This window comes from Pezoporus wallicus, unplaced genomic scaffold, assembly GCF_028554395.1.
Source record: "Pezoporus wallicus isolate ANWC-B61680 ecotype Strahan unplaced genomic scaffold, APGP_CSIRO_Pwel_v1 contig_3365, whole genome shotgun sequence".
In the NCBI taxonomy this organism is placed as follows: domain Eukaryota; kingdom Metazoa; phylum Chordata; class Aves; order Psittaciformes; family Psittacidae; genus Pezoporus; species Pezoporus wallicus.
In genome coordinates, this window is record NW_026640883.1 from 6,124,591 (window position 1) to 6,147,736 (window position 23,146).

The 23,146-nt window shown below is 48.7% G+C and overlaps 1 protein-coding gene across 7 annotated transcripts in view; it reads right to left on the reverse strand.

The window, feature by feature from the left end:
• Window positions 1-6,189: 6,189 nt before the first annotated feature.
• AFAP1L2 (actin filament associated protein 1 like 2) overlaps window positions 6,190-23,146 on the reverse strand; it is a 68,887-nt gene continuing 51,930 nt past the window's right edge. For 2 of the 7 annotated variants that reach the window (XM_057420933.1, XM_057420931.1), the window contains exons 6-20: window positions 19,750-19,833; window positions 17,209-17,414; window positions 16,475-16,654; window positions 15,845-15,934; window positions 14,934-15,018; window positions 13,752-13,856; window positions 12,906-13,117; window positions 11,145-11,290; window positions 10,412-10,523; window positions 9,504-9,743; window positions 9,239-9,416; window positions 8,853-9,020; window positions 8,406-8,587; window positions 7,642-7,770; window positions 6,190-7,349 (exon numbers count right to left, since the gene is read on the reverse strand). In XM_057420933.1, the coding sequence (XP_057276916.1) occupies window positions 7,323-7,349; window positions 7,642-7,770; window positions 8,406-8,587; window positions 8,853-9,020; window positions 9,239-9,416; window positions 9,504-9,743; window positions 10,412-10,523; window positions 11,145-11,290; window positions 12,906-13,117; window positions 13,752-13,856; window positions 14,934-15,018; window positions 15,845-15,934; window positions 16,475-16,654; window positions 17,209-17,414; window positions 19,750-19,833 (2,144 nt within the window). In that variant the 3' untranslated portion in view covers window positions 6,190-7,322. The remainder of the gene's footprint in view (window positions 7,350-7,641; window positions 7,771-8,405; window positions 8,588-8,852; window positions 9,021-9,238; window positions 9,417-9,503; window positions 9,744-10,411; window positions 10,524-11,144; window positions 11,291-12,905; window positions 13,118-13,751; window positions 13,857-14,933; window positions 15,019-15,844; window positions 15,935-16,474; window positions 16,655-17,208; window positions 17,415-19,749; window positions 19,834-23,146) is intronic. The other 5 variants (XM_057420937.1, XM_057420935.1, XM_057420932.1 and 2 more) reach the window with 4 other exon arrangements.

Consider the following 23,146-nt stretch of genomic DNA (forward strand, 5'->3'; position numbering starts at 1 on the left):
GTTTGCTACACCCAGGAAGACAAATAAGAGGAAGGAGAAATGGTTATGAGCCTCTATTCTGCTTTTGCCCATGCTGCTTTTTTCTCTGACTTTATTTGGGCTGATTGAATATGGTTTAGCTTCACAGTCATTTGTAAGCATTAATAAGGAGAGGTTTGAAAAGCATGGGTTTGGCAAGAGCATCGAATGGTTTATGCAGCTCCAAAGAGCTGGGACAGGCAGTTTTTCCATAGATGCATTGACTGATTTTCTCCCACATTTAACCCAGGTCAAATCTAGTTAGCAGGGCTTCAAATACACCAAGTAAGGGCAATCCCCCACCGTTTCCAAGCAAAGATCTGTTCTGTTATAGGCTCTGGATGGAGCCATAGTTTGTTCCATCCTGCTGGTCTTTGGCCTTTGTCTGTCTGCTTTCAGGTTTAACTCCCTGCCCAGCCTCATTGTTATCTGCCAGCCACAGTCTGACCTGGAGGGGACAGGACCAGGACAACCTCCTGAGTGGCTTCACATGGGTGCTTGGACCAGAATATGTCAGAGGGGAAAGGAGGCTGAACCTCTCTTCCCTGATCCCATCTACCCTTTCCTTTCTCCTCCTGCAGGCCACATCTTTACTCTCTCCTTTACCCATACATATTTTTCTCTTATTCATTCCTTTTTTGCACATTCCAGGTCAAGCCCCACCTCATCTTTTTGGTGCTGTTTCCATGGCTTAGAGCTTTGCCATGTTACTTAGCTCTCCTTTCGGAGAACAGGAACAGCATGCTTGTCCTGGCCTGAACCCGGACAGGCAAGCTGAATGGCATTTCTGCCTCCCCCTGCTGTTTAAACTGATCTTGTCCCTGGCACAGCAGTCTATAGCACAAGCTGGGCCTCTGGTGTGTTGTGGTGGTTCACGTGTCTCCAAAGACAGTCTGGCCACTTGCCTGCATCCTTTGGAGCATCATCCTCAGTGGATCACTAGATCAATTCGCCCATGATGCTGTAAAATTGCTCCCTAGGGCCTGTGCTTCACACTGTGGGGCTGTTCTCTGCTGCCTTTCCCATGGTGTTCATTACCTTGGGAGAGCAGGAGCAGCTCTGGACAGGGCTGAGGCAGAGTTGCCAGCACTCCTGAAAATAGCATCTATTGTTCCTAGAAGAAGAAAAATGCCTTCACCCAGATGTCCTGGCCCTGTGTGTGAACAGTAACATTAGATGTACAAAGCGAGACACAAATTACTCCTCAGGTCTGTTGTCAAGAGAAGAATGGTCTAAAAGCACTCTCAGGGATGAAAACTGGCACTGAGACAGTCCTACCCTGTGGGAGAGACAAGGCTACGAGAAGAGAGAATTCCTTCTTTCTTTTCACTGTCACTCAGTAGATTGTCTGTGTCCTAAGGCACAGCAAAATAGAGGTTTAGTCAAAGGCTGATATTTGAGATAGAAAGAGAAACTAATCTGTTAATGTTCACTCCTCAGGGGCATTTGTACTCTGTAAGACTGGTCTTTCCTCTCAAATGGAAGCGTATTCACCTTGTCTGGCACACAGCTCTGGAGCTGGGGTGTGCTTTCCTGGCCTCATACACATGCTTAAAGCCTTTCCCCCATATCTCTGTTGCCTGCAGGATAGTTTTCACAGCTGCTGAGCACTTTGTCTTGTGGCAACTGTGGTTTGGTGTAACCTTTGTAGCTTCTTTTTGCTTTAATACATAGCTGGCAAGTACATTTTTAGAGTGCATGGACTTTACTGGGACAAGGGATGCTTGCCTGGGTCTGAGCTGGGGAAACCCTGCGTTTATACCATCCTGCTGGCTTTTAAGCACTGATTGATAGCCAAACCTCTCTGTGTGATTCATGAATCACAGACTGCAAAATCTCAGGCGGGAGACGTTTTAATGCTGGATGGGATCCATCTAGCCCTGTGCATCAGTTCCTCAGGTAGGGATGGTATGAGAGATTGGAAACTCATGGAGCAGTTTCAGGAAAGCTGGTTCCTAAACCCAGCCCTTAGCCTCCAAGTGCATCTGGCTGGGGTCTCGGTGCCCAAAGTGTCCCAGGGATCCCCATGTGTTAGTGATCTATGTGTTGATCTGTAGTGATCTATGATGCGATGTGCTGAGACTGTGTCCTTCCTGCTAAATACGAGTGATCACTAAAGCCTTGGATGCTTGCTTAGATGTGCTCTGGCCATGGCAGCACCCACCAGCTCTCCTCTGGGACAGGGCAAAACACTTTGCAAGGTAAGAAGGTGGTGGAGCATTTTGGGGCGGTGGGAAAAGCCAAGCTGCAAACAAAGTTCAGGGTATATGGGATGGTCTTGGAGAGTCCTGCTTGATCCCACAGGCAGGCAGGACACTGCTGAACAGTTGTTGAGGCTGTTGGCTTTTCCTTTTTGCAAATCTGAGTTGAAGATCAAGGCTAATTTCTAGGCTCTTTCTCCTGCAAATTTTAATTAAGAAAGAATAAGTGGCTTTGGTCTTTGACATGATCCTGTATTAAATTCACTCTTACAGACTGGGATCCAATCAGAAATACTTAATGAGAACTTACCTCATGGGAGCTCATCCCCTTGAGACTGGCACAGCCGCTGAGGAGTTGGGGTTCCGGTGAAGCCAGCACTAATCCTGTCTGGCACTGGGGGAGCACAGAGCATGCTGTCTGTGCCAGGTTGTCATTAGATGTCTGGGCTGCTGTTACTAATGGAGCTGTGAATTACTCTCGCTCTGTAGGATTGCTGGCTGAGCCTGTTTCTCCTTTAAGAAACTGGGTTTTAAGCAGGTAGCATGTATTTTAGCCCCTTTACTTTTACCTTCCCTCAGCAAGCAAAATCATGCCTGTTTGTGATGAGTAAATGTGTTTGGTGCCCATACTGTAGAGGTTGCAGCAGGGAAGCTGGACCTTAGATCCTGCTATACCACCCAAGAGCTGAGACAAGGCTGTGAGAGGTCTGTTGATACTCCCCTTAAAGCCAGCTGGCTTCTTCAGCTTGCAAAACACCTGCAGTCTTACTCTGCTCAATAGAAGTAAATGGATTTTATATCTGAGACAACTTATATAAACATATAGGCCAGCTTCTCCATCAATGAGAGGCAGGTTTTTTTTCCCCCTGGCACTTGCGTCTTAGCTGCAAATCAAAGTGCCACTAGCTCACTGGATGTGCTAGGCAGGATCCCCCAGTAGCTGTTGTAGGGTTGCTCCAAGTATGCAAAGCAATAACTGAAGGTACTTATGTGAGAAACTTGATAAGAAAAAGCATTTGTAGCAGCAAATTCCCTTCCAGCAGAATATGGGCTTCTGCTTGTGACACCCTGCAGGCCCCATGGTGGCGTGGCTGCATTGTGCAGGGGTGAGAATTACACAGGGAGTAACTATCAAAGCAGTAACAAAAAGTGCCTTAGGCAGTCAGCAGCAGTAGGAGCTTTGCCTCCCTTCACAACAGTATCTTTTGACCCAGTCCTTCAACATGGTATTTGGTAGGACGAGACTGGGGTGAGCAAGCCCTTTAGTCTGGGAGGCAGCTGTGTTTGCTACCAGGATGGTCCACAGCCATCTAAAGGCAGTGTTGTGCTGGGGACAGCTAGTGATAATAGAGATGTTACAAAGCGCCAGTGAGAGATGCTAGGAAAAGACAGAATTGACTGCTGTTTCTCCTTCAGCTCACAGAAACAGCAACCCCAAATCGAGCTGTTCTTTTGGGAATCCCAGGCTTGGAGGCTGGCAGGATGCTAATGGGCTTGTTGGCAGGTTTGTGTCAGTGGTTGGGCTAGGAAAGGCAGGGGAGCAGGATCTTCCCCAGGACTTTGTGCCATAGCTAGGGTGCCTTTCTGCAGGAGTGGTACAGCCACCAAAAGCTATGTTACAGACGTGTCTGGCTTGGTGTCTGTTCTGTAAAGACTGGCCTCAACCACTTCACTAATGCTTTTCGTTCCTTCCCACCTAAACCCCATCCTGGTTTTCCCTTCAGGGACAGCAGCAGGCACTAAGCCTTGCACACAGTTGCTATCTAGTGGCCAGAGGAAGGTAGTGGACGCAATTTTCTCCGCTGGTTTTATGCAAGAGAACTGTGCTATGGAGATGATACAGGCAGGAATCTTTTACATGTATTCATGCAAAGTGTCACGGTTATTGCTATTTTTCAGTGGGGTGGCTGTCTGAAAATGCTTTTTGTTGACGGTGTAGCCACTATAGATGACTACATTGTTTAAGATATAGTCCATTGTAGCTACAGACTGCATAGCTAAGGAACTTTGTAGTAACCAACAGTGTTGTGGGGGGTTGTACTTGAATTCTACTGGAAAATAGTGCAAGAACAAGCCACACGGTGAAGAAAAAACACTAACATAATATAGTCATCATTTTATTATAAAACCCTCTAAAGCGCCACTTTATAGGTCACAGTTACAACAAAGGAAATGCCTTGAGTTAGGAAAACAATGGGGACGCAGAGGAATTGTTTTATGTTTCTTGTCTGGGGAATGTGTGCTGCTCAGGACTTGCCTATGTTTACTTCCTCTAATGGAGACATCCCAGCAGGACCACTGATGCTGACTGGGCTGTGGAGGGGAAAGCAGAGCTGCTCTCATCCATCGCTGTCTCAGTACCACTGTGAAATGTCTGGACAACTTCTGGAGGATGACAGCGGGGTGGATGGTGAGGGCATGGTACTACACAGATACTTAGGGTGTAGAGAGGTCTCCTGCCAGCTCATCACAGGTCAAAACAAAAGCTTCATGGTGTCCATGGCCTCCATCTGTGCATTTGAAGAAGGAAGACTCCTGGGTCCTGAACTAGAAGATTCAGTGGTTTGTTTGCATGAGTTTTTTCCCATGTGCAAACCTTGCACAGGGACAAGGGTGATTGATGTACTGCTCCGAGGCCTGGGATTAGCCATTGCTCCATGTGCACCACAGCAGAGTTCAAAGTAAGAAGAAACAGGAGTGAGGTCACCCTTATTGCCTTCAGGATACCCTGACCAAGTGCTTTGTTGCACCCCAGCCCCATGGCAGTGGCAAGCAAGCCCAGAGCCCCTGGTCAGCACATCCTCACTGAGCCCAGTGCCACCACCAACTTGGGGTCACTGCCCTGCAGACCCTTTGTGTGAAGAAGGAGCGTCCTTTTAGAAGTGATCTCAGGCCTGTCAAAGGTTTTCAAGGCTTAGGAAGGTACAGCATTTTGCCTGTCTTTACCCTAGCTCTGGGTGCTGCTTGCTGGTGTAGCTGCAGGACCCCAGAGCAACCCAGCCAGGGTACTGGTGGGTACTGGTGCTGCTTTAGTTTTGCAGGGTTAGAAAACAGCTTCAACCCTAGCACCATCAACTCAGTTACTGAGTCTGGGCCTCAGGTGTCCCCAGGCCATCAGACATGATAGCAGGTTAGAGAGAGGAGAGGGTGCATGAATTTCTGACAGCCTCTCTACTCTCCTTCAACTTCCACTGTCTCTAAGTTTAGCAGTCCCAAATGTCCGATGTCTTTCATTAGAAACCTTGGCCAGGGCAGACATGGGTGGGATTTGTGGGCCAGGGCCCAAAGGCTATATATTAAGAAGTTTGATGGCTTGGCTTTGCGAGCAAAGATTTGGGAAGGGCTTTAACCACGCTTACTACAAACGCGATGACCAAGGGCATGTGGGATATGCAAATCTGGTTGGAATAAAAAGGCTGCTTAGGCAATCAGGAAGCGTCTGACCAAGACTGTCATCTCCTGAGTGATCTCGAGCTACCCATGTGCTGGTCCCCCTGCATGCAAGGTCGGATCTGCAGCTTCCCATGCACCTTGTCACCTGCCATTTCGACCCTCACTCATCCATACAGACAAGTGACAGTAAGCCCTTCCAGCCTGCACAGTGGATTTTTTAGGTGAGGTGCAGCATGCACAGAACTGGCCTTTACACCTGAGGTTTGACTGCCATGGCCTAGCGAGCTAGGACGGTGACAGCAAAGTCCTCAGGGCGTAGGTTTTGTAAGATCACCTTCTCCTTGATGGAAGACCATACAAGGCTAGGCGAGCTCCATCAGCCTGGGTTTGAAGATAGGAGTTTTCCTTCTCCTATGACAAAGGCCTGTCTTCGCTAACAAAGATTCAGGAAGACCTTTACCCACGCATTCTGAACAAGACTGTCATCTCCTGGGTCAATCACAAGCGACCGATGATGCAATAGCACAACAAGCGTCTAGGCGGGATACCAAGGTGTTCAGTCATAAGCCCGCAGATGGTATATTAAGTTAAATAAGCTGGAAATCAGGGTGACAGCACCAATATGGCCAGCAGCCCACCCCTGGAGCCAAATAGGCCAGGCTGGTCAGCCCTGCCTGCGTGGAGGGGCTCCTGAAGGCATCCCTGTGTCTTCAAAAGCAGATTGTATGTCTGTGGCTCTGTGGAGACCAGAGAGCATCAGCAGAGTGGTGCTCATAGATGGGGCAGGAACATGGGGACTGCTTTACCTCCCCTCCCCTGGGAAAGGGCAAGCCCTGAGAGATAGACACACTGGGATCCAGCTTCCCATACAACAGCTGAGCAGGCCTGGGCCTTTGGTGAATTATTAACAAACCTTCAAATAGGATTTCTTTTCCAGAACAAACTCCTCAGGTGAAAGAGAATTAACTGAATCTGCTTGCAGATATCCATTGCCCAGAGCTCTTGGTGCCACCAGTCTGTACCATATCTTACAGAACAAGAAGGTGAACAGGGATCTTCCTTGACACTCTGGCAAAGCTGGAGCAGGCTGGTAGCAGTGAACACATGCTGGGGTGAATCAGGACACCACTTAGAAATCCCCTGGACAGGCTGCTGTGTGCCTCTCATTCATGTCTGGAGCATCACTCAGGTGTGGGTATTGCCAATGACCAAAGGCTAGATGAAAAGCAGCTGAGTGATGACTGGCAGCAAGACAGGAGACTTTAGCTGACTGCAGTTTGTCACAACAGGTTGAAAACCACCGGGGTATAAAGACTAGCAGAGGCCCCTTCTGAACCCACTACTGCCACTAATATAGAAACCTTAATGACTCATTGATAAACCTTCAGAGTAGAAATACACAGAACACCTCTATGTACAGTAACATTCTTGTATACATCAACTGGGTTAGGAACTTGATGCAAGGATTGCCACTGGTTGTTATTGATTTAGCTACGTGATTGGGACTTGTCTGGAAAGAGCAAGATCATTTGGGATAACTCATATTGGCAGCAGTTGGCTCCGTTGCTGCGTTGAGCAGTTGGTGTGACGTGGAGGAGGCGCTTGGTATGTGGTTGTGTTGCACAACTCAACCTCCACCTAAAGATGATTGAATCCCCTTGGCCAGGAATGGGCAATTCCAGTCTTTAGTCCATCTAAAAAGATGTGCTTCTAACTAGTTCCCTTCTTCTCCCATTCCTGCCAAGAAATAAAGGCAAATTAGTCAAAAGGCAGATCTGGAAAGCCACAATAGTTGTAATGTGCATGGTCAACCCAAGTGGTTTTGGCTGCAGAATAGGTCAGGGCTGTCTCTCTGTTATAAGCAATACACACATTTATTCATTTAAATCACATCTAAGGCAAACCCAGGTGAAAAGACCAGAGGAAAACCAGGCTCCAAGTGGTGCTTGGTCAGGGGTAAGACACCCCACCACCCCATCCCACCACTGCCAGGAGGGAAAAGCAGCGGCATGTACAAATTAACGCGTACCTTAGCTTTCTGTAGGACTGTTCCCTTCCCTGTCACCATGACGGATAAAGGCCTGTTTTTTAAGGCTGTTGCTGAATTGACTGGTGAGTTGTCTGCGCTGTTGGTTGGACTGGCACATTTTGCCTGAATCTACAGCAGAAAGAACAGAAGGGTGATGACTTCAGCCTACCAAGAGAGATTGCTGCCTTTCCCCAGCATCTCCTTCTCACAGCCACATCCCACTTGCACCGAGGAACATATATTTCAGTGACATCCCAATTTCAAAATACCAATATGTGTGTGGTGTGTTTGGGTGTTGAGGACTCAAGCAGAGATTCAGAGCAGGGCTCAGGCAGTGACCATCTCCGTTTCATGGGAACAACTTCCCAAGAATGAACTTAGCTGCCTGAATCTCCCCCCAAACCACCCTGCGGCTCAGCTGAGCACAGAAGGAGCTGGGTCCAAACCTGCATGGCCCTGGAGGGTGTTGTTCAAAGTCCCACGTGGAAATACTACTGCTCTCTTGAGCCCCAGCCCCCTTTCACTTCCCCATCACTGCAGTTACCTCATTATGTTATTATTATACTATTATTTTATGTCTATACATAGCTAATAATTTACATAATACTTTGCTTAGATAAGATATAATCTAGACTTTTATGTAGGATTACATATTATAATAATTTAATGCTGTTGTTAATGATTATATTATTAAGCAGGCTGAGACAATGGGACTGCCTGGCTGCTGGAAAGCCACTGCACACCCCAGGGGTGCCCCCACATACCCGTGGGGCTGCGTTCTCCAGGTGTGTGGTATCCACCGCAGTGCCCAACGTCACAGGGCCGGACTCAGCCTTCTTCAGGTTCTCCTTCACTTCCACCAGGCTCAGCTCCAGGTCCACCCTCCGGCTCTCCTTCCTTTTGCATTCTTCTTCTATCTCCTTCAGCCGCTGCTCCAGGCTCTTGTCTGTGAAGGGAGGGAGGGGTAACTTGATGCTGGCTGGGAACTTGGGGAGCTCATGAAGGGAGCAGGGACCAGGGCAAGTCCTGTATGTTTTCCTTGTATTTCCTTATATTCTCTGGGCAACCTGTGCCAGCACCTGATCACCCTCGCAGGGAAGAATCTATTCCTAATATCCAATCTAAATCTCCCCTCTGTCAGTTCAAACCCATTCCCCCTTGTCCTACCCCTGCATGCCCCTCTCCACACATCACCCCTTGCCCAGCTCTACCTGTGTTACCCCCAAGCATTTCCTTCAGCTCTCGCCTCTCCTTGCGCAGCTGGGTGAGTTGAAACCGGATTTCATCCTTCTCCTTCTCCAGCCGCTCCTTCTCCTCTGTAAACCGCTTCACCTCCGCTTCTGTCCTGTTCTTGCCCAGCTTGGTTTCCACTGCTGATGCTGCAAACACAACCCACCAAAACAAGGGGGAAAATCAGGAAGGAAAGCTTTCTTAGGTGTTCAGAAACAAAATGAATGAGGGTCTGGGAAGTCACCAACCAGGAGACTCATCCCCTTGTAAAGCTACTGTATAGCAGCATCAAGGGAACCACAGGGCAAAACTCACTCAGAGCACCACCTCCCTCCAAGCCCCTGCTGCCCCAGTGTCACCCACTCACCTGGCAGCGGCATCTTGGGCCGGTGTGTGGGTACCAGCTGAGGGCTGCCCGCTGTCCCTGTGCCCAGCGGCACCTCGGGGGCTGGCTGGGGGAAGGCGATGTTCTGCTGCTGCGTCTGGATCTTAACAGTGGGCATCCGTGGCAGCGCCTCATCGGGCTCTGGCTTCTCTGGCTGTTTCTGGGGGCAGAAATGAAGTGGGATGATGTGGTGGGGAGAACTGGCTCACTGGTTAAATCTGCACCACAGCACAGTCCGGGACAGTACCTGCTCCGAGGTCTCCATCTCCTTAATACAGGGCTCGGCTTCCTTAGGCACAGGGGCTGGCTCTGCTGTGCTCTCTGCTGCAGCCTTGTTGGCAGCCCTTTCTAGAGATGGTGAACTGAGGGGTGAAGGCTGGCATGACATCTTGCCAGCACAGTGAAGGAAGGACTTCACTGGGGTGAGATCCAGGTATACTCTGTCCTGGTCCCCCTCCGCTTTGCTCTCATTCTTGGGTACTTCTTCCTGCAAAAGGAGAATGCTCCCCTGAAATGGGACCATCTGCTGCAGTATAGGAAATATCTCACTGCAAAGCAGTAGTATCTCAGGCAATCTGGAGTATTTTCCATAAACCTTAGAGGAATTAAAAACCCAATCTCTGTGTCGTTCCATACAGGGCTTTTTGGTGTACTGAAAGAAAGGTCCTTCTTGCTCTCCTTCTACAGCACTTTCCAATGGTACCAGCAGCCCCATCCAAGGATCTCACGCTGCTGTACATCTTGCAACCCTTGTCAGATTCTTTCCTTGGATAACAGTCCCATCCCCAGGGTGGTCCGTCTTTCTTGTCCTTACACAGGACTTGTTCTTACAGGCATCAAAAGGAGTTTGGATAGACCAGGCTCCAAACAACCCACCATCAATCACCAAATAATCCATGCTGTTTGCTGATGGAAACTGTGGGATTTTATCCCAGCTGCCTGAGAATCCATACAGCACCCTGCTGGAAATTTCTCTCCCATTCTTTAGTGCCTCCTCTCCAGCACTCACTTTGCCCCATTGCAAAAGCCTGGATTTCCCCAGGACCAAGGAATCCCTTTTGCTGCTGTTGGAAAACCCTCCCCCTTCACTGCTGGAGACTCCCCCACGGCCAGATGTTTGCTCATGGCACAGCACTGGGTGATGATGCCTCTTACCACAGGCAGGTCTGGCAGATCCACATCGTCGTACAGCTCCTCCTGCTGCACCTTGCCCTTCGGCAGGTTGTCGATATAGGCATTGGGCTCAGAGTACTTCCTCTGCATTAAGCTGTGAACAAGAAGCAGGACATCCCATCAGGGTGTGCTGCATTTTGGGGCACCCAAGCATAGTGGTCCTGGGGCCTGGGCAGGGCTGCATGGTCAGATGCAGAAGATAAGAAGGTAGAGCCATGCAGCAATGTGAGAACTGCTGCTGTCACATTTCCCCTTGGCTCTTCCTCACCCACCCTCAGGCACAGCACTGCAGCAGCACTATAGCCCTGTACCAGTGGCACAGTGAACCACATGGCTGGGTGCCCATGGCCTCACATAGACTCATAGAACGGTTTGGGTTGGACAGGACCTTCAAAGCTCATCTAATCCAACTCCCTGCAACGAGCAGGGTCATCTTCAACTAGATCAGGTCCATGAACCAAGTCCATCCCACCAACCTGCCTTTGCAAGAACCACCTAGGCATGTGCCCTAGACCCATGGTAAGCTGCAGCTCAGGTTAGATGTGCCATGGTGAGACAAGTGCTGTCCTGCCCCTCACCGGGCTTCCAAAGACAGCTACAGAGCTGTGAATTTACCACCCCTTCCCATGTGGGAGGCAGCCAAGCTCCCACAATCAGAGGAACCCTTGCTCCAGTTGCTTTCCCTCTACCAGCATCCCCATTCCCACTGACGTACAAGAAGGAGTTCTTCGCGGCGCTCACGATGCAGGAAACCCTGTCAGCATCCACGTAATCATAGGTGAATTCCTCTGGGTCTGTTTTCGAACCTGACTCCGACAAGAGGAGGCCCAGCCAGTGACCCATTTCCTCCGAGGACTTGGCCTATGGGGACATCAGAGAGGACAAGTTGCAACAGCAGTTTCTCTTCACTCCCAAGGCTAATGCTGCTTAGCCCTGCAAAGGGGAGTATGCTGGGCTTGCAAGGGGAAAGATGAATTGCTGGCTATTTATATTAAACCTAAGCTGCATTGAAAGAAAAAAGAAGTATCCCTGACTGATGTGCAAATTTGGAAGATAAATGAATGCAGCTCTTCGATTAACTCTAGTCAACCTGCGTTTTCTTTCTGACGGTGACCAACTCAGCTGCTTACAAGAGTAAGGGCAGTCTCTGGGGCTGGAGATGCTGGCATGGAGCTGGCTTTGGCAAGGAAAGCATGCGGGATTTATTTTGCACCAGCAGAGCGCAGCAATGGGACTGCCAAACACAGACATGCAAGGAGACCTGAGCACGCAAGGGAGCCTGCGAGTTCCTTGTGGCAGAGCTCAAACCCCTTCTAGGGCTGAGAGGAAAGAGGGGAAGGAAGGAGTTTAAAACAGGATCAGAGAACATCAAAGACAGCCCCTCACTTTAACATGATCAGTATTAAATGAACACCCTGATATTTTGCACAATGAAGAGATAAATATGGTGCCTTGTAGCCAGCTATAGGAAATAGCCGCATGTACTTCTGGTAGTGAGGGATTTCTACCTGAAGCAAGAAGATGCAGCCGTCTTTTGCTTTGATTTAAAGAGAGCAGTAAGCACAAAGAGAAATTCAGGGCAAGTGAATCCCAAACTGGAAAGTATATTTTAAGCTTCCAATCTGTTTTATTTAGCAGGGACTCGAGCCCCTGGGAAGTCAGCCAGACCGTACAAAATACACATTCTTCCATTCACAAAATGTGAACTTTCCCAGCACCTCTTCTTCACACCTGTAATTAGGCAAGATTCCTCAGACACAGACATACCCTGAATCAGAAACTAAACAAAAACACCTTTGAACTTCATGGCAGGCCCTCGAAGTCAGTTGTTTAGCTATAAATATTCCACCCACTGGAAAAATACAGGAAATTGCTCACATTGTCCACCTCCTACTATAATCATGCTGTCGTCAGAGAGAACTAAGATTAGAGATAAACAGTCCTGGGTGCAGGCAAAGGAAAGTAACAGATGGAGATGAATTCACTTGCACTTTCAGAGGCAGATCTGTGATCAGTTTGAGATTCACAACCCATGGCTTTGGGACTCCCTGTTTGCAGAAGGTGAAGCTCTCCATTTCTCCTAACCACAGACTTAAATCCCTAGAGCGGCATTCCTCTCATCTAACATTAGCTATCTGAAATACATCCCATATAACTTAATCATCATACAAGGTTATCCTAAAGTCAGTGGAGAGAGATGGGTATCTCTAGAGGACCCTTCATCCCATCCTAAGATGAGTGCCTAAGATGAAGGCTGAGTGGTCCTCTGGAGGCACCAGCATCAGACACAACCTGGATTGACAGCTAGGTGGGACACCTTCTAGGTGACCACAGGCAGATGAACCTAAGTCCCTCGCTTCAGGTTCTGTTTTCCTGGACTGAGGGTTCCTCTGGAGGACCTCACCAGCATTTAGGCCTCTTGAGACACCCCCACTGACAGCTTAAAGCAGAAGTGTCTTGGAGATATACACCCTACCTCCAGAATGACCCGCTCTTCCCCGTTGTGCAGGATGCGGAAGGAGTAGAGATGATCAGGGCTTGGCTCTGGGATAATTTCACAACCTGCCAGGCTCAGGGGCTGCTGAGCCAATTTGCTCCGGTTCTTGTCCTGGTAGAAATGGAGGTGACCATCTTTTATCTGGCACCAACGGGACTTCCACTGGCTGTTCACTAGCACATTCAGGTAACCTGCAAGCAAGCATGGGTTACTTAGGCACATCTTCTACTCCAAGGGGAGAGGGAATCCAAACTCACTGTGTGCATGAGGATGTCTGATGGGTAAGTTCCGAGGTCACCACACAACACAAAGCCACTGACAATGACAAAGAGCAATGGCACAAGCTGTTCTATCCATACAAAACAGGATGAAAAGGGTAAAATCTGTTCAAAACGAGACCTTTGTAATTCAGGTTAGGTTTGGAGCAGCAAATTGGCTTCAGAGGGTTGGACAAAGTTGGTCCCAGATGGTGAATAACAGCTGACTCACACAGCTCTCCCCCTGCCAACTCCTACACACTGGGCTAATGCCCAGGGTGAACAGCACAGATGCCTTCTGCATGCACACCTGGTATTACCTGCCCTTCCTATTAGGTCACCCTGCAAGCTAGTGTCCTCCTTGTAAGCCACTCAGTCACCTTAATGTGTAAGAGGTTCCACAACCTATACGGATTTACTGGCACAGACCAAGCAGACTGTGGCCTCTGCCTCGGGACAGCCTGGCACCTGTGGTTGAAGAGGAGGATGCCTGGTGCTCATCCTGCCCTGCACACCGAGATCCATCACCAAGACAAATCCCTGCAGAGGAGCTCATGCTGGCACTTACTTGAAGTCTCCAGGGATCTCTCTGGGCTATCCAGGGAGCTGGATTTCTTCCTCCCAAGGTTCATGAGGTTGCTCAGTTTCAGTCCAGATGTGCCCTTCTTTTTAACTACCAGAAAAGAAAACGAAAGAGAGCATTTGTGTGGCTTTCCTAGCCCACAGACATACACACAGCCTGCTCTCCCTGCTAGTCCAAAGTCCAGGGAGATGATGAGCAAGATGTAATCCCACCACTAATCGCAGTGTGATTTGCTGAAGATACTTCATCTATATTGCTTTAAACTTGGGTTAATTCTGACCAAACACCAGTCACTGCATAAAGGCTGTTCGCACAGGTCTTGCTGTGCAGGTGCCAACCTCCCTTCACTTTCTTATACTACAAAGAATGGAACTAAAAGGAGGGACTTCAGGTGGGGAGGGTGAAAGCTTATGCCCAAAGAGCCTCTTTAGCATTTTCCTACTGAGCATATCAGTCAGTGCATGAATATAGCTGCATAATCATCAGGTAATCACGGTGAGGAATCAACTTGGATATTTTTAGTCCAGATTTTCTTTCCCCCTACTCTAACAAAATGATGAATTCCTAGTGTAAAGGGACTCAGCAGTCAAGTTCCATCCGTTAGGTGACTCCAGTTGAGTCCTCAGCATGGCTTTACCTTCCTCTACCCCTCATATACATACATGGTGCCACCATCCTTCTAATAGAGCATCTCTTCTTTCAATGTACTTACCTGCCCTATCTTACAGAAGGGGAATATAGATGAATTGCCCAAAGCCAGACACCCTAGCATGAAGGTGTAACTCTCCCGTTGGAGACAGCTCAGCATTTCACACTCCAAGTTTCTCTGCAGACATCTCTGAGGGAAGTCACTTAGGTTGCATTTATGCCACCTCAAACTGCCCCAGCGTGACTTGCCCAGAGTCACACAGCATCTCTGTGGTGGGGCAGGCATCATGCCCAGGTTTCTCCAGCCCTATCCTAACTCTGTAACTGCTGAGAAATCCCAACATCTGTCACTGCATTATGGAAAATAATGAACTGGAATCAAAAGGACAGGCAGAGGATTCACACGCAGCTTTCACCCTGCACCAGGTCAGTTTGAGGTGGTGGTGGCAAACATGAAGCCCTCGCACATGCAGGGTCAGTGATCCCCATTCCCCTGCCTTTCCCAGGGTGAGGTTTTACCATCTTTTGTCTCTGCTGTCTCCGGGTGTCCGTCGGTGCTGCTCCCACTCTCGGAGGCTGCAGAGTACCTCTCAGACACCTCCACCTGCCAACAGCACCAGATACAGGCTCCACAGACGAATGTGACCCATCCCTCAATCCAGCACCCGCCACAAGTGCCTTTCCCCCCTCTCCACAGCAGATGCTTTCACACAGACATGTCCCACCTCCCCACTCACTCTGTGCCCTCCCTGTCATTTCTGATCCCATCATCCAGCACACGAACTGCCCTGGCTGGGCTCACCTCTGAGGTGACACAGTGGCACCGCCAGTGGCACCCTATGGTATCCTGTCCCGCAGCCTGGCTGGTGGGGGCATCTTCCAGTCCCCATAGGACGGCATGGGCAGAGGAACTGACCAGGTACACAAACAGGCCCATTTTGGGTGTCCACCAGAGACTTTAGAAGGGTTCTTTCACCTCCCAATGTTTTGGAACAAGTTGCACCCCCTGAAGAGTGTCACCTAAACTGGGACTAAGACTGGCCCAAGCCCTGACATCCAAGGGTCTATTCCCCTTCCAAAGCTCCTGGGGAGTACGGTTGTCCTGCTGGATGAGATAGTGGCTGCTGCCTTGTATGGAAGAGAGCCCATTGCTGAGTCACTTTTGGGGTAAGATTTGGCAACAAAAGGCTGCAAAGAAAAATTATTATAGCTCCAATAACTCTCCTTTTCAGCAGAACGGGGGCCTGGTTACACCTCTATCAGTCTTTGCTCAAATAAAATTACTACACCTACAACTATTATTTATGGCAGGGGGTTGGATCTGGATGATCTTAAGGTCCTCTCTAACCCAAACCATTCTGTGGTTCTATGAATAAAGGAACAGATGGAAAAGTTGAAGTGCTAATTCCCTCTGTAAAGACCAGGTGTACCTTTGGGTAACAGAGCCTCTGTGAATCTGGGATGTACTGGTTGCCTTCGCTGCCTCCTTCACACAGCAGACCACTGGTCTCCTGGATTACCTGTGCAGAAAAGCAAGCCATAGCCTGTGAGAGAGCTGCAGTACCGAGTCAATACTTGTCCCCCACTCAGGACAGGCAGAACCAGCGCAGCCTGGGAGACCCACAGTTTATATTGCTGGCAACCCTGGGGATTTTCCTGGCGTTGCAGCAGGCAGCCAGCAGAAACCAATGGATCCAAGTCAGCGGGCAGAGACTGCCAGCAACGGCAGCCCCGGCGCCTTGCAGCCCAAGGCTGCTTCTTTTGCTGCTGCTGTCTGAGGGAAAGGGCCATATCTCCCCCTGTCCTCAGCCAATTCATACTGGGCACCCACGCCAGACATCCCTCCTCCAGCAGCTGGGCTGGGAGGTCCTTTCACAGCCTCTTGCACACAGAAGGCAGCAGGGGCTGCAGGAAGAAGCTATCCCGGGACATGGAAATAAAGCCTGTGTTTGTATACAGGCTTGCAGGGAGGAAGGGAGCCAGAGCACACAAGGACAAGACTGAGATAAGATATAGTCTCCCAGCAAAGCCAGGGTGGGAGCATGGAAGGCGCCACTGACCCTGAGCCACTGCTCTGCCTGGTCTTTACTCTGCAGCCCCAGCACAATGACGTCTGCATTCATAGGGATGATCTTCAGCTTGTGTTCTTTCTTCCTCACTTGCTTTTCCTTGTGAATGACAGTGCAGCCCAGCAAATTCACATCCAGCTGAGGACTGTGGTCTTTGGAGCTCTTGTAGCACTGGGGAAGGAAGAAGGAGGGCAGGTAAGAGGCTGAGGAGGAGTTTTCCCTCACTCACTGGCAGAACTCAACCCAAGAAGCGGCTCAGTGCAAACACACGAATTAAGTTTGCTGAACACTAGAAAGTCCCATAGATCCTACAAGGCTGCGATGTCTACAAAGGTATTTATAGAGATAAATGCACATCTATGTACATGCATATATAGTCTGAAATACCTCTTGCAGATACTCCTAGAGGGTCAAGTATGTGGTCAGGCAGTGGGATAAACATCCCTTCTCCTTAACCACCTCAAAAAGTTTCCCCCCAAAAGCACCTCTTTGGGAGTTTGGGATTTTGGTTCCAAATGTGACCTTGTGTCCCCCTCAGCAGCCCCGTGCACACATCCCTTCTGAAAATGAAATGGTATGCCCAAATCTCTGGGACATGATTTTTGAAGCACTGCTTCTAGAAGTACTTTTGTTCTGCCAGCTAGTTAGCATGACCTGAGGTGCCATTTCCCTCCCCAGCTCATGAAAATAGGATGTTATAGGCATAGAATAGAGGATCTACTCACCAGCAGCCTGGTGTCCTTGATAACACACAGCTGTTTTGCCCACTGTCCTAGCCACTTCTTCCTCCACAGGAATGCACAGATGCGGGCATCCTTCATCAGCTCAATGGTGGCCTCCGTGGATGGCCATTGGTGGGTTGCAGACTTGCCTTTACTGCTCTCTTCTTCATCGTAAGATTCATAGGAGCTACTAACGGCTTCACCATCTTCTATAACAAAAGCAAAGCTCTATCATTAAATACATTCCTAGGACAACTCTGAACTTACTGCTTGCCTCAGCCATGCTCACACATGCAAAAGCTTCCAGCGCAGGGATGTGTCTTTTGAGGCTCTCCTACAGGAGAATAATGGATAGGATAATAACCATCATGGATCCCTTTTTCTTTCTAGCCCAATACTGATTCCATTGCAATGCTTTGTGCCTCATAGCAAACACTCAAAAGACACTTCTCAGTTGCCCACAAATTCAAGAACATTCCCTTAGACATTTCTGATGTTTGCTGCTCCCCCCACCACCACCAAAGATGCTTTTCCTACTTCCCACTTCTAGCCAAACACTCTCAGTTTTTAAGGCAACAGCAGGCTACAATCAGCCCTTGTCCTCTGAGTGTCAGAAGTAAAAATGATATTTGCAAGGCCATGCAGCAAGCAATGATCTATTGCATTTGATTTGTCATTCCACTTCCCTCTCTGGTTTAACAGGTCTCTCTCTACTCAACATCTAAAGGGCAGCAAGGGGCTTTGAAGGAATACACTGCTGCAGCAGCAAATAAGACTAATCACATCTTTTATATTCATTCCTAAATGGATTGCTACGTTATAAAGATGTGTTGGGATTTTCAGTACCCAGCTCTAATACACTGCAGGGTGTTGGAGTTTTCAGCTGATAGGAATAGCTCGTTATTGGCACCAGACCCATCAGAAACAATGAAAGTGTTTCCACTGACCACAGGGGAATTTGCAATGCCCTGCTGGGGTTTACAGTATGCCTCTTATTCACAAAATAAGCTCGCATAGCAAGATGGTAAGAACTGGGCAGCATCTTGTTTTGCATTCCTGTCTTACCAAACAGCATGGAGGAATATCGTTAAGTTTCTCTCACCAGAATTTATCTAGGTTTGACTCTCATTAAATCTTACTATCTAGATAAAAGTCACATTATCAGATTGGTGCAAATTAAAAAGAGGAAAAGCAGCCAGAAAAGAGAAAAAAAAAAAGCATTTGGAGCTTCACTGAAGAACATTTCTCAAGTTAGGTTTATTTCTTCTTAAGATAAAGGGAACTGAGATGCAGTAACAAAGCTACAGCCTTACCTCCAGTGAAATCTCACTCTATAACATCCCTCAAGTGATCAAAGCTGCACCAATTAAACAAGCTTAGTAAAAAGAAAATAGCCCCTTTCAAAGTCTCTGAGGGGTACTGACAACACACTACTGGCTCACCATCTCCACACCCTCAGTGTATGGGACTGTCCATCCTTCATGGGAAAACATTACCCCAGTGCACTATCACTATGCAGACCTTGTCCACAAGAACCCTGCACAGAAATTCAGATGGAGTAAACGTGTTGAGGTTTCTCATCCCTAAATATACTAAGAAGCCAAACCTCTGCACTGCTAGGGACCTTCCTTATGCATCAGCAAGGATGCCTAAGGGAACCTCATTGTCTAAACCTCCCTCCTTATCAACATGGGGCAGTTAGCAATATGCCCCCTGGGTGTATCTGCTGCCACCTTTCTCCTAGGGCAACAATACTTTTCTTCTATGCTTTCAGCAGGATCCCTGGCTGCTGTTTTCTGCACCAACCACAACCACAAGTGCCTCATGAAATGAGCTCTTCTTTACTTGGAGAGCTACAACCATTGCTTTCCTCGTGACACCACTATGGCCTCATGACAGAAAGGTGTTTTCCAGACAGTCTAGTTGGCAAACAGGGGCAAACCTTGCTTGGGTAACTTGAGACAACATTGTTGTCACTACTGAGCTTCACTTGATCCCAAGTCATACAGCTCAGGCAGTATGTGCTTCAGTGCAAGCTCTCCATGTTCACCTACTGGCAGTTTCAGCTAAGATCAGTTTTACCCTCTCATTGCCATGATATCAGTGGCAGCCATATTCTTGGTTTATCTTTAATCCACCTCTGCTTTCCTATTTGCCTTCCTATGACCATGAAGCTCCAACCATCTTGTACACCAGAGCTGCCTCTGTCCAAGCAGAGCATCTTCAACATTCACTGAACGCTGCTTATCAATACAGCCAGTGCTATCACCTATCAGCTCCACATCAGTGACCAGAACCAAGGGAATAAAGGCTAGGGATGTTCTCTTCACTGTCATTTGAAGCATGGGGATATACAAAGAAATGCCACCTTGTGTATTGCCAGCACGGGCAGGGAGAGGTGGTTACCCATGGTCATGGGTAATGGGCAAAGCCAGGGGGAGGCACCTGATCATCTTTGTGAAAACTGAGGGGGTTTTGAGGTTTGGTTTTGTTTGTTTGGTTGGTTCTTTGAAAGGCACTTCAGGTTGGGAAAGCATGCCATACCCATCGTTATTGTGGCATAAATAACGCCCTCAGTAACCTGCAACCCTGGCCTGGGTCCAGCCGCAGCAAGCCTACCAAAAAGACCTGCACAGTCAAAGGGAAAGAGAAAGGGAGACAAAGGGAGAAAGACAAAGAAAGAACAAGGTCAGTCCAGCTCAGCCCCATGATTTCCCCTCAGCCGGAGAAGCTGCCCCATCCCTGATGTGGACAGGGGAGCACACTACACAGTGAGACTTCAGACAGATGTTTTCAACCCATCCCCTCAAACAAGGCAATTCCCTTTCAAACAGAACCATTGCAATTCAAATCAGCCAGGGCAGATGAGATGCTTCAGCTGGAACAACGATTGCTCAGCTGGCAGTCACACTGCCCCTTGCTTTTTCATTCCCTTTCTTATCACACCCTCCAATTACGCAAAGGCAGACGAGGACGATAACAGTTTAACGCATCTCAGCCCAGGAGGAAACGGAAGGAGCAGCAGCACTTGCTGTAAAATGAAAGGCAGAGGTGTCCCCAGCAGAGGGGAGGGAATCCTGCTGATGAAAAAGGGACCCCGAGACCCAGCGGACTCATCCTCCTGCTTCGTTTTAATTAGTTCACCCATGGTTTGCTACAGTTCCTTGCAGTCCCACCTCTGATGCTGCACAGATCCTCTATCTCCTCAGCCCATCTGGAGGCTTGCTTTGATGTCCTTTCTTGGCAGTACACCCACTAATTTTAGTGGTGTTCCTATTCTTGTTTGGTTTCACTACGCCCATTTGTTTGGAGACGCATGGGTGTCTTCCAAGGCTCATGTGTAATTCTGTCAGAAACATGACCAGCTGCTCCCTGGAGCTCCAGCCCTTTCCCTACCCAGCTTGTGGGGACAGGGGGTGAGCACAGACAGGTGAGGTTGTAGCATCTTTAGTCACGGTAAACCCATGTATGTCCAGAATGCTCTTTAACAACAGCAGTTACACTAAGGTCTCAAGGCAATTGCTGGCAATGAGCATCACTCCACATAGGACAGACAGAGGGTACTATTTGCCATCTGGTGAGATAACAGAACAGATGCCCAGAGAAGCTGTGGCTGCCCCATCCCTGGCAGTTTTCAAGGCCAAGTTGGATGGGGCTCGGAGCAACCTGCTCTAGTGGAAGGTGTCCCTGCCCATGGCAGGGGTTGGAACTGGATGATCTCTGAAGTCCCTTCCAACCCAAACCATTCTATGATTCTATAAAGGAAGGTGGGGAAAAGAGATGGGGAGCCCAGATTTGTACTTGTTGAACCAACAAGCAGGACCAGCAGGACCAAGACCTGCAGGTTTATCAGTGTGCCATAGGGTTTGAAGCCTGATCTCAAGGCAAACCAATATACTAGCAGACTCCCAGCACCACTGCCTGACCTCCCTTCTGCACAGCATGCCTTTACCCTCTCTTGAGCCCCTGCATCCTCCTCCTGCCACATATGCTGCTTCACATATTTCCCTGCTCCTCTTTCTCACTCAACCCAAGGCACCCTCTCGAACAGGAGCTTGCCAAACAGCAGAGAAATTCTCAGTGACATGTTGTTGCCTTCCTTCTCACTCAAACCAACTTAAAAACCATCAGCATTATAGCACACCAGGTGTCTTGTGTAGAAGGGACTGGGGCTTGAAGAGGGAACCCAGCAGTTGAGTAGTCACAAGAGGCAAAGGCACCACAAGCCTTGGTGGCGAGGGACTGCCTGGGTTTGCATGTCCCATCTCTGCTCCCTTCGTGGGCTCCTATCTCTTCTTACAGCTGTGATACTGCTTGGTAAAACAGCTATTTATAGCAGCCACAGACTGCTCTTTGGCACCCAGAACTATCTCATTTTGACAGTGCTCCTATGATATGGCTTTCTTCTCTTTTTGCAGGGTTCTCATCTCCTTAGGCATCTGACTGGCCTGGATTTCAGTGGCTGGTGGGTGGATTTGCATCTTAGAGCAGCAGGTTACCAAGGCAAAGCAGAGGTTTAAGCTGTGTTTGTGCTTATCACTCCTTCCAGCCAAGGCTCTGAACGCCACGTGAGTTTATGGGGCTGCCTGGATAACATAACCTGGGTTTCTCTTCATGGATCCATGGCTGTACTCCAGCTAATCCAGTCTATGTCTTTACATGCCATGGCTCCTAGCACATTATCCACTTTCCCAACGTGTAGCAGGGAAAAACAAGTCCATTTATCTTACAGTGCAGGCAACTGGAAACTCCCTGTGAGTACAAGGCTGCAGCAACCTGTGCTGCAGGGCTTCATCCTCCTGCGTGGTTCCCTCCCAGGGAGCTTCAAAGCTCTGTCGTGCACACTGGGGCTGGCAAGGACTCATAAGCAGCTCAGATTCAACAGCCAAGGGTTTAAATCCAAAGCTTTTACACTTAATGCTCACTTCTTTGCTTGCCTTGACTCTCCTTGCTCAGCTTGCCCCATGCCACTCATGTCATGGAATGGTTTAGGTTGGGAAGGGACTTTAGAGCTCAGTTCCAACCCCTGCCATGGGCAGGGACACCTTCCACTAGAGCAGCTTGCTTCAAGCCCCTGTGTCCAACCTGGACTTGAACACTGCCAGGGATGGGGCAGCCACAGCTTCTCTGGGCACCCTGTGTGAAGAAAAACGTTACACCCCACTTACTGCAGTCAAGGCTGATGGGCAGAGGTCTGCTTCTGCAGCAGAGCAATACAATCTGTCTCACTTGGTTTTAAATGGATTAGAAAGTGATGACAAGATCAGCTATCAGATCAAAGGAAGGTAATCTCTCACTAAGGGTGTTTGCCAAAAGATGGATGAAGGAATACAGCTTAAAAACATGAGAATCTGGGAACTCGGCCTGTGCGCAGCAGTCTGCTTCCAAAGGGCTTGTGATCCCATAGGGATCCTATAGGGATTGTGGCACTGCTGAGGACATTGCCAGGAGGTGCCAACCCAGCCACAATCAAGTGTGTGCACGGGGAGCCTGCACACTCTCCCCTCAGGTGAAGAATACCTTTCTAATCAGGTTTACAGGTCGTCAAACTGCCACAAGAGCAGAGCTGAACAAATACCAATTATAAAGACATTTAACAGACCAACAGAGGCATGGATTAGGAGCCCCAAAGGGACAATTAGAGCACCAGGATACAAATGCAAGCCACCACAGCTTCACCGCTCACTCCTGAACAGAAACCTGTGTTTGGCTGCAGTCTGTCTGCCAGAAAACCATCAAGACAAAGAGAACCCGCAACGGTTTATGTTTCACAGCAATGTGCTATTAACCCGGATATACTACTTATTTCTACAGTAATCCAGTAGCCTTTTCTTTCCAACTAGCATTAGATCTGTAATATCAAGTGTGACCAGTATCAGAAAACAGGCTTTCCATACAAGCTGTAAGAAATGTCTGTGCTTTCATTTACTCATTCTCAAAC